The sequence below is a fragment of the Aythya marila genome (genome assembly GCF_965140915.1).
Source record: "Aythya marila genome assembly, chromosome: Z".
Taxonomy (NCBI): domain Eukaryota; kingdom Metazoa; phylum Chordata; class Aves; order Anseriformes; family Anatidae; genus Aythya; species Aythya marila.
In genome coordinates, this window is record NC_139080.1 from 4,822,321 (window position 1) to 4,834,178 (window position 11,858).

Below are 11,858 nucleotides of genomic sequence, written 5' to 3' on the forward strand. Positions count from 1 at the left end.
GGGTTGCAAATCAGTGTGCAAAGGGGAGGACCGAAGCTTCCCCTCCCCCCTCTCCTCCAGCCCCCTCTCCTCCTCCTCCTCCTCCTCCACCGCTCGTGTCTCCAGGTTTTGTTTTCCGATTTTTTTTTTTTATTTTATTATTTTTTAAAAACACGTTGGAAAAGCCGGCTGCCCGGGTGGTTTGAGAGACAGGGCTCCGGGCAGGTTTCTGGACACCGGGGGTGAGGCTCAGGCTCCAGCACCGTGGACAGCATCCCCAGGTCCGGCGACAGCATCTCCTGCACCGCGGGCATCATTCCCAGCTCCGCGGGCAGCACACACTGCCAACATGGCTCCGATCGCGGCCAGTCGCCAGCACTTCGGTAAGCGCATCCCCGTCCCGGCAGAGGGGCTAGGGTCTGCTGGGGGCTGCTCCCTTCCCCAGGAGCAGAGCATGCAGGGAGGCTCTGTTGAGCCACCCCAGCGCCTCACCGCCCGCGGCGTGTTGGGAGGAACCTTATTTTCCCTAGTTCTGTTCGATTCCAGAAGTTGGGGAAATTTGCTTTCTTGCCCTTCTATCCCTCTCTCTTCCTTTCCCCCTGCCCGTTCCCCACACTAAATCACTGGGGGAGATGGAGAGGTTTGACTGGGTGCATTTTTGGATGAGGTTGTTTTCTCTGTCTCAGTTGAAGTAGCATGGCTTTGGACTTAAATGATGTAAATACATCTTGTGCCACAGATAAAATCTTTGTCATTCTTGAAATAATTGTCATTCTTCTTTTCTTGTCATAGAGGAAGACTTGTCAACCTTTAGTTAAAGTCAAATGTAGTCCTGTAAAGAACATTGCTAGGAGGATGAAAGTACAGGATCCCAGTGTTTTTGGCTAAACAGCTCATTCTTGATTAATCTGTGTTCACTGAGAATAGCAATGGTAACAATGAACTTTTGAGTTGTGTCATTTTTACATATTGAATAACTGTGATAAAGGAAGTTTCAGAAAAAGTCATAATATGCACTTATGGAACAGGTAACTAAATGGCTTTACTCAGAAAAGCTGTGAGTAGAAATGTTTCTGAACTCTGCTTTACAAATATTGACTCTAGCCTGGATGTTATTTGCTTTAGCAGTGGTTTAATTCAGGGATCATTCCACTGACTTAAGTGAAGTTACTCCAGATTTGCATCACATAACTGAAACAATAATTTCTCCCAGGATCAATAAGTGATATTTCCTATTAATACACTGCTTTGAATGATAACTAACTCATTTAAATTATGACAACAGCAAGAAATTCATGTTGTAATATAATTAGCTATAAATATAAAAACATTTTAGTTACCGTTCCCTCTTCTTTCCTACCTGCCCCACCCACTTGATTTCTCTAGCTATGCTTGTGACATCATCCTCATCTAATTACTTATTTAAGTCAGCTAATTAATATTTTAAATACTAAATTGATTCTACCACTGCTTTCAGTAGTTGTAGAATAAAAATATAGCATCATTTTCATTAATATAAAATGTTTGTGTCATCTCTTGAAAAAGTATTGAAAATGTGAAAATCTTTCTTAAAAGCTATTTAAAATATTCTAATTAATTTTCAATTACTCCTTACTTTCTATCTTTATGCCATGTACATTTAAATTTCTGCAGCCCAGGGAATTCTTGTAACTCAGAGCCACGTGTTTAATTTGGAAAAAAATAGGTTTTGATTATGTATATATCTTTCAGTTCTTTCATTAAATCCTTATGATTAAGTACGTAGATTGATACAGTTTGTAGGTAAAGGTGAAGTGGCATGAGTATTGTCAGAAGCAATTAATAGCCAGGCTTGATTCCTTCTGTGCTGGAACATTATGTCCTACTTTGTTGCGTTACTATTGTTTTTTTTTTTGTTTGTTTGTTTGTTTTTTTGACTCATTGCACTGAAAAGCAAAGTTATTGTGTTAGCACATCTATTTGTCCAGCTTTTACCTAGATGAACCTGATTTAGTAATTCATAGAGGGGGATAGTTTTGCAAATAATTAGCAGATCCTCCTGGATGTGAATTAGAGGAACCAGAACTGTTACACAATTGCTTTTATGCATAAACAATGTCATTCCATTAATATTCTACTGGTCTCCATTGTTGCAGAGAATAAAGATTAAGCTCTTATTGTTATATTGTGGGAGTTTTAAACTCACTTAGTAGTGTTACTTATGGGCAAAATTGGATTTCCAATTAGTTGTGCTCATTTGCCCTTTCGATGAATCCTTGTGAAGGGCTAATGATACTCTATATGTAACTAATGTATCCACATGACAATTGAGGTTGGAAGGCTTGCTCAGTTTTCTCTTCATTCAGTATTTTACTATAGGATTCATATTAAGCTAGAGGAGAATTCAGTTTTTATGTTTTTCTTATATGCTGCTAAAAAGTAGTGACCCTTCCTGTAAACTCCCCATGGCTTTGATTCATAATGTTTTAAATTGAAAGGTATCACTTAAGCAATTTTTTCAGCTTTGGACTCACGTGTGACTGCCCAGTGTCACATCCATCTGTGTAATACACATGGAATATAATTATCCTAAATATATCCTTTTTTATATCCTAAATATAACATGGTAGTCTTTTTCCAGCAAAGTACTGAAAATCCTATTGAAATGAAACTGTTGAGTGTTATAACTTTTAACCAGTAAACTTTTTTTTTTTTTTTTTTTTTTTTTTTCAAGAGATACCTTGCAGTTATGGGATTAGACCATAAGAATGGGTTAATTGAGTGTACAAAGTGTTCTAGGAAGTGGTGTGAAAAGCAGATGCTGTATCTATAAGTAACACATACTTCAGAATCGGTATTACCTAACCAATAAAGCTACATAAATTCAAAGATGAAACCTGAAATAGTTTTACTCACTGACATATAAACACAGAAACTACACCTAGAGGGATGAGATAGTCGAGCTATCACTTATGATTATATACTTATTATTATATCACTTATGATTATTGCTGTTAGGATGAGAACAGCATTTTCCTTCCAGACACCCAATATATGGAAAAATACTAACATAGAAATTGTCTTTGTATGGGATTGCACATTCACGCCTGCAGGTGGCGAGCGATATGTACAATGCAAAGCACTTTCAGTCCATTGACTCTGCTGCTATAACCATCCCGTATCAGTTTATTTTGCTAAATTCTTACTTTATTAAATATCACACAGAGTCCAAGGCATTGCTGTTTATGTGCTTGTTGCTGTTTATTTAATTTGCAGATGAAATTCCTACAGTGGTTGGGATCTTTAGTGCATTTGGCCTTGTCTTCTCTGTCTCCCTTTTTGCTTGGATCTGCTGCCAGCGCAAATCTTCCAAATCCAATAAGACCCCTCCATATAAATTTGTCCATGTTCTGAAGGGAGTTGATATTTATCCTGAGAATCTCAACAGTAAGAAGAAGTTTGGAGCAGATGATAAAAGTGAAGCAAAGAACAAATCGGCAATGCCTAAGAATTCTCTCCATCTAGACCTGGAGAAGAAAGATCTAAATGGCAATTTCCCCAAAACAACCTCTAAAATGCAGAGCTCTCCAAATCTTGAAAATGTGTCTCCAAAACAATTTTCAGAAAGGAAGAAAGATTCAGTATCCCCTGATAGCTTAAAGTCCATCACATCCTTGTCATCTGAAGAAAAACAAGACAAGCTAGGAACTCTTTTTTTCTCTTTAGAGTACAATTTTGAGAAAAAGGCATTTGTAGTGAACATCAAGGAAGCACGTGGTCTGCCAGCAATGGATGAACAGTCAATGACTTCTGATCCTTACATCAAAATGACAATTCTGCCTGAGAAAAAGCACAAGGTGAAAACCAGAGTGCTGAGAAAAACCTTAGATCCAGCTTTTGATGAGACTTTCACATTCTATGGGATCCCCTACAGCCAAATTCAAGACTTAACACTTCACTTTATGATCTTGAGCTTTGACAGGTTTTCCAGAGATGATGTCATTGGAGAAGTCCTCATCCCCCTTGCAGGAATTGAATTGTCAGAAGGAAGGATGCTAATGGACAGAGAGATCATCAAAAGAAATGTTAGGGTAACATATTTCTTATTTAAAATTTAGAAGTGTTGTACTAGTTTTAGCTATGATTCTTGTGCAATGTTGCTAGAGAAAGAGAAGAGTACAAGTTTACCATATGAGCTATTGAGATGTTTCCATAGTGGCAGCATAAGGAAGTAGCTATACAAATGAAATCAAAGAACATTACAGGAAAGAATGCAAAGATTTATACATTATTATTATTATTATTATTATTATTATTATACTCCTCTTTTCTGTTTGAAATCATATTTTCTCAAAGTATATTGAAATCGATGCAAATCTTTCACTTCATCTCCAGGGGTTGATAAGCAAGTTCTTAAAGAATACAGGTAGTCTTTATTGAAGGAACTGGAACCTCTTTGAGACTCTACTGGTGGTGCAGTAGCACATTCTTTCACTTCAGAGCTGTAACTACCTTTTCTCTCATAACAACCATGGCAGAGGCTGTAGCAATTCTAAGGACTATAAGATATAAGGGAGATGGCAAAGCCCCACTGAAGTCAATGCCAAAGCATATTAACTTCACTAGACTAAAAATATGTAATATCTAAAATACATAAAAATATGTAATATATTGTTTTATAATTTCAGAATGTAAAGACTACAATCATAGCTGAACCACAGAAACGCACATGCCTCACACACAAGTCTTTTAGTCTCTGCTAAGGAAGTGGACTGTATATTGACTTTCAATCTGATTGTTTTCAAAGAACAAGCATGCTGACAAATTAAATAAATGTCTCCCAAACAACACACCTTTAACTAATATTATTTTGATATTCTATCACTATATTACAACTTTAACTACGTCACTGGTATTTTGTTGATAACTTACTAGGTTTTCTGGAACATAAGGTACTCTTTTTGTTTGTTTCCATTGACTTCTGGTGAACTAAATAACTCCTGCAAATTTAAATCTAATAATGATAGAGAAAATCTTTGATCTCACTTTTATTCCATTTATATTATTTTAGAAAGTGTCATGGATGAGATTTCACTAATTGTTTTTGAATAGCTAATGGCTAAAAAGGTTATACTGAAGTACTGAAGATATTTTTGTGAATTACCTTTCATTTTTTATCAACATAGTTTTCACAGAAGTTTTTTTTTTTTCTTTTTTTTTTTTTTCCTTAAGATGTTTTTCTTTCACTGAGAATCCCCCTCACACCCCCATAGGATTCCATTTATCATCTGTGAATATAATGATGTCATGTCAACCCATATTTTCATTTATTTATTTATTTACTTATTTACTTTTGTTCAGTCTAATAATCAATGATAAGAAGAGTTATGTAACTGTAGTACAGGGAAGTTATATTTGCTAGGCAAAACAGCATAGCTCCATTAATTATACACTTTTACACCAGTCTGAGATGCACGGTAATTTGACATTTGAGAAATATTAGCTCTAAGTGTTGTCAATATAATTATATAATTGCTCTTAAATAGTCTTTTTTTTTTTTTTTTTTTTTTTTTCCTTTTATTTCCTCAGAAATCATCTGGGCGTGGAGAATTACTGATCTCTCTCTGTTATCAGTCTACAACAAATACGCTAACTGTTGTTGTTTTAAAAGCCAGGCATCTACCTAAGTCTGATGTGTCAGGATTATCAGGTAATGGTTTTACTAAGGAATAAGCTCAAAGTATGTACAATAATCAGATAGAAGACAGTTGAAATGTGACATTTCAAATATTAAAAATAGCTGAGAAATGCAGAAAAGCTGTCTGTATTATTTCTAGTCTATTAATTTCATTCATATCTAGGTCAATGCTTTATTTTGCAGGGTATATGTTTTAGAAATTTATTCTTCAAACACACTAGAAAAAATATGACATCTGTTAGCACTGGAAGACAATGAGTTTTGTCATTGTCTTGAACAGAACCCATCTGCCATAAGTATGGGATATTGTTTGCAGATACTAAAAGGTTTTATTTATGACAAAAGATCAGTTTACTTACAATCAACATTGAGTGAGATCCTCATTAAGTGAGATCCCCATCTGAGGATCCTCATAGATCCTCAAATATTATGGTATATTTCAGCTTAGCATCCAAAAAGGCAACCAGTTACAGCTGTGCTGAATTTGGCCCACTGAGCATTAACATTTATTTGACAAGGTGAAAAGGTGAACTATCCCACTGCTTGGGATAAGCTAAAGATTTTGCAGTCCCTTCTCATGATTTGTGCCATTTTGCATTCAGTGAAACTTTCTTTGAAGTCAATACTAGAATTGCATTTAGATGCACATTAATGCTAGATAACATAATATAATAAAATTTAAAATGCAATATACTAACCACCTGAGAATAAGACAAATACACAAGAACAGTACACAGCAGAGGACTATAAAAAGTGTAGCACATCTGCTATTGAGTCTCTATAAGACTTAACTCTTTCAACACAAAGGATTTTCTTGAAGGAAGAAAAAAGTAGTTTTTGCAACCACTGAATCATAATTACTACAGCCAATAACACAGTCTTTCTGCTTCTCACACCAAGAAATATCGGTGATGAGTTCTCCTAGTAGTCTTAATAAAATTAAGACGAATATTCCAGCCTTATCTATTAGCCAGAAATAACAGTCAGAAATGGTTATTTAAAAATAAATGAACAATGGCATGAATGCTCTGATGGATATCGATTTTGATATTTTTAGCGTTTGTGTAGCATATTCTCATTCCAAAGCTAATGAACATTTTAATTATATAAAACCAATTTTTAAAATGTTTATTATGATGATAGACTATGAAAGTGAAGATCTATTCTATCGTACCTTACTCCTGTCAAACCATTGTCAATCCAAGGTAACAAAAAAATTATTATCTGACCATTTCACTCTGATAGCTTTGGCACAAAATTTCTAAATATGCATCATAGACTACTTCACTTGATAGAAAGGAATTAGCATTGCATCTCTGCACCATTACAATCTGGAAACAGGCACATATTTGCACTGAAATACATGTAAATATAAATGCAAAATAAATGTACTTGAAAGGGATGATTTCTAAAGTGTTCCTTAGAATTTCTCTGAAAAAAAAAAAAAATATAGCCACTGTTGAAGACAACACTGAAGGAATCTTGCAATAGTTGAAAACTTCCAAGGAATGTAAACACTCAGTTACTTAACAGAGATAAAATATGGATATTTTCTCTTCCCTTTTTCAATAGTACAGTACAGACATAAAGCCAAGTACATATCCTATCAAGCCTTACAAGTAAAATTTAATGTTAAATTTGTTCAATAAAAATTTGTGGGAGAAATTTAATCAAGCTAATTGACTATTAAAAAAAAAAAAAAAAAGCAACTGAAATGAATTACATCCATTCTCTCAGCATGGGATTATTCTCTTGGTTTTGAGGCTTTGCTTTCCATGAGTCTTATTAACACAAATGATTGTAAAAATTGTAAAATGCGTGAAAAGCAGACTTCTGCTACATGTAAATACATAGTGATATATATTTGTCAGAATTCATTACAATTTTGTGTTCTTTCAGACCAGTTTTAGAGGCAGTAGAGATGTAAAGATGAGGGTTAACGGACTACAGGGCAGGACTTATCTCATGGAGGAGACACCAGCATTTGGTTAGATGAATCACACCCTAAACTACTGACTGTCTTGATTACATATTTGGTGGCCATAAAAGCAGCTTAAAGAGACTAATTCAGAAGCAAACACATACACACACACACACACACAAAAAAAAAAAAAAAAAAAAAATCATCTTTACTAATTTGAAACCAGCCCTCACTGGGACATAATTCTGGTATATTACAAAATTTACCACCCATCAGCTAGATCAAGGAATTTCTAAATGACAGTCCAATAACTTGCCTGTGTTCTTTCTTTTCATTGCAGATCCTTATGTCAAAGTGAACCTGTACCATGCTAAGAAAAGAATTTCTAAAAAGAAAACCCATGTGAAGAAGTGTACCCCCAATGCAGTGTTCAATGAATTGTTTGTCTTTGACATTCCTTGTGAGGGCCTTGATGATATCAGCATTGAATTTCTGGTTTTAGATTCAGATAGAGGGTCAAGAAATGAAGTCATTGGCCAGTTAACCTTGGGATCTTCAGCAGAAGGAACAGGTGGAGAGCACTGGAAGGAAATTTGTGAATATCCTAGGAGACAAATTGCCAAATGGCATATGTTGTGTGATGGTTAGCAGCTCAAAGAGGGGTTGGAACTTGAAAAACTATATACATTTCCATAGGCAAGGAGCAGTTTTCTTTCTTTGCTATGTATAATTACAGGCTTGTAACTACAATACTTTTTTTTTTTTTTTTTTCTTCTTTTTTTTCTTTTTTTTTGGGGGGGGGCAATAAAAACTGGATTGAATTATCAAAATAGAAGGTAACTGAATTTTCACAGTAAATAAAGGATTTTCTGTTTCATTAGGCTTTCACTTAATTTGATTAAATTTATATTCTTCTGTAGTTTACATAGCCTAAAACTTCTGAAGCAGTATAAACTTCAATAAGGACTACATTTTACAAAAAAAAAAAAAAAAAAAAAAAAAAAAAAGAAAAGAAAAAAAAAGTCACTGGAAACCTTATTAGTACTGTTATACAGGAGAAGATAACCTCATTAAAATATATTGCTAGATCCAAGAACACCAAAAAAAAAGGTGGCTTATTGTGGGAAGGGGTTGAGTCTAAAAGCAATGGGGAGTGAGGGTGAGTAGGAGGGGCATTCCTTTTGCCCCTCTATCAAAAACCTTCTTTTATGAAAATTCAATCATTAGTTGTAATTTTCAGTTACTTATACTTTGATCATCCCAAAGACTGAAAAAATTTTCAGCAATTTGCTTTACATTTCACATCATGTGCAAATAGTTGTTTTATGTGTGGAAATACTCTATAATTATTTACACTTAGATTTTTTAATATGTATATATATAACCTGTTTTGTTACAGTGACCAAAAGATACATTCTATAAATTGTTAAGTTAACATACATTGTCTTGTCAAAAGGGCTCCTTTACGGGTGACTGTACATGTTACAGTAAAGTTAAAATTTGGGATTAAGCACGGCTTGCATTCTTTCTTTAATAAGGATTACACCTTTAGTATTTCATGCCAAGAGAAAGCACTTAAAATGAGATGTGGAAACACAGAGGACACTACTGTCAATTACCTTTCACAATTTATATTTCAAGCCGTTCAGTAATATATAAAAAAAAAAAAAAAAAAAAAAAGTTTCTCTTTTTGATTGTTTCATTAAATGGAAAACAAAGAAAATTGTGAGACAGAGTACAAAACCTTATCCAGCTGTTTAGCTTCCTGAGCTGTGAGTTATATCACTACAGTCAATAAGTCTACTCACAAAATACAAAGTTCAATGCATTTTTGAACTTTGCAGGATAGGGGGAAAAAAAAAAAAAAAAAAAAAAAAGTCATTCTAATCTGTACAGTATTATGTTAGACATACTACTTGAAAAGTGCATTTCACTTAGCTGATATGCATTAATATCCATTACTGATTGTACTGAAAATTGGTGGTGGTAAGAAAAGTTTTATAATTTTGTGCTAGTGTGACATATGTATGCTTAAACTTAAGTTGTGCCAGCCTAGGGGGATAAAAAGTGTTAAAACCCAAGTATATAAACAGGGCATTTAGGCCTGTGAAATTTACTCTTGGTCACACTTCAAGCATTTTTAGGCTGTCTGGACTATAGCACAACTTTAAGATTACTTCCTAAAGTTTGTACACTGATTTCTGATACAGAAGTTTGAAAATACTACTCCTATGTCATTTTTAATTACAATATATATAAAGAAGAATATGATGATGTTAGTTGTTAACTGAAGAATGGTTTAAAAAGTGGAAAATGTTTTTCAGTATTTTTGCATATGTCATTTTGTCACATGTAATTCCACTAAAGTCAATGAAACTATTTGTGAATTAAGGTATTGCTCAATGTGAGTAAAGATAACAGAATGGGCATGCCAGAAAACAGAAAGAAAAAAAAAAAAAAAGTGTTTTAGTGTTACTAAAAAATGTGTTTTTGTTACTTTCATTAAACAACGGATGCAGGTCTTATTCAAAACTGTTGGGGATTTGTTGATTTTTCCCTGTTCCCATATAGCTAAATTACGTTTGCAGTAAAGGACACTGAAATATGAAATATGCAAGTAGAGAAATAGTACTGGAAGAATTCTATTGAGGCTCTTTCAGGTTTTTTGTCAGTAATTTCTCCAGTTTTTGAGAATGTGTTTGATATAACAGCATTTATAAAGTTCTGTAAAAATTCATTTTCAAAATAACATAAACATGCTTTTTATGATAAAGCTCAATGTAAAAAAAAAAAAAAAGCGTATTCTATGTATAAAGGAATCTTTTTTGCTTATTTCTTTAGAAAGCTGATTAACTGCTCAAGAGCTAGAGTTTTCCAACCCAATTATATCAAGTATAATTATATCAAGTACAATTCAAAGACCAAGGTCAAAGATCCAAAGGTCAAGGAAAAGATGCCCACAGGCTTCAGTGTGATTTGAAGTGGAATCATGGAGCAAAACTCTTTTTGTGAGACAACCCAGCACAATGGGACCATAGGCAGGGGGAGACACTCTTTGTTTTAATATGGTCTGGGAGAGTTTAAGGAAGTACCGTGTGGTCGCAATTGTTACTATTTCTAGTAGGGACAGAATTTCATGATTGCACCAAATAGAGTGGGATCACCTGCAATTAAAAAAAAAAAAAAAAAAAAAAAGAGGTATTGTACATCATCGGCACTGAAAGAACATATTATCTCTAAAAATCAGATGACAGGTGTCATCTGTCTCCAATGGACACAAATTCTGACATCAGGAGAAAAAAAGGCCACCCTTTAATGATGGGCTATGACCATTGTTCATTTTGCATCTAACAAGTTGTCATCAGAATTGTTTAAAGTTTATATAGCAGCCTGAGGGTTAATATTTCTACCAGCTAAATGGCAGTTGTTGATGGGGATAGGGGGTAGGAATGGGAAAGGGAAGCAAATAAATTTTTATTAAATTGGAAACAATGTAAATATTGGTAGTTTTTTTGTTGTTGTTTTGTTTTGCTTTGTTTTGTTTTTAATTTAAAGCAACGTTTAGCTTGGAAAGTTGAGTGAAGAAGGCTTGTAACACATCTGTAAACCAGACAAGGCGGGAGCAAAAGTAGACCTGTCTCTAGATGAGAAATTCTGCTGTTTTATAAAGTATTCAATTCTCATTGTGAATATCTTGAACACTGTTAACAATACTGTATTGTATTAAACATGTAAAAAAATGATGTTTGTCTAAGTAGTTTACAAAAACAATAACTCCTTGAATGGGAGGCTATCCATGTCTGAAATCTGTCGTAACTAAATACCTGATTTGTTATGGTGTTGTAACTTAATAGAAGCTGTTCGAGAGGAAGCATGGTGTATGAGATTTTGTAAGTTATTTGTGCTGGTTCTGTATGTTGTGCCATGTGTGTAAGCCAAGAATAAACTGCTGCTTTTGTCCATCCCATCCCAAAACAATTATCCCACCAATGTGTCTTTTCCAGAGACTTCTGCTACTGTTTGTGCTTACAATCTATTCTATCATGGTTCTGTCAAAAAACAAACAAACAAAAAAAATCTTCCTCTTCTCATAGAGGTGGATCAGAGTTACTTTGCAAAAAATATTACCCAGGCTTATCACATGTTCTTTATTCCTAGATTCCTAGTGTATACTTAGATTTGTCTTGAATTTTACTATATACTCAGGTTAGAACTTGAGATATTGCCCATGTTGGAAAATGTGAGTCCTACAAAATGAGGATGAATTCTAGAATATTAGGT

General features: G+C 34.2%; 1 protein-coding gene across 1 annotated transcript; it reads left to right on the forward strand.

The window, feature by feature from the left end:
* Positions 1-328: 328 nt before the first annotated feature.
* On the forward strand, positions 329-8,679 carry SYT4 (synaptotagmin 4; the record flags this gene model as incomplete). Its single annotated transcript, XM_082782601.1, has 4 exons — positions 329-362; positions 3,235-4,049; positions 5,548-5,668; positions 7,918-8,679. The coding sequence occupies 4 exons, from the start codon at positions 329-331 to the stop codon at positions 8,223-8,225; spliced, it is 1,278 nt and encodes a 425-aa protein (XP_082638727.1). The 3' UTR covers positions 8,226-8,679.
* Between the last annotated feature and the right edge of the window lie 3,179 nt (positions 8,680-11,858).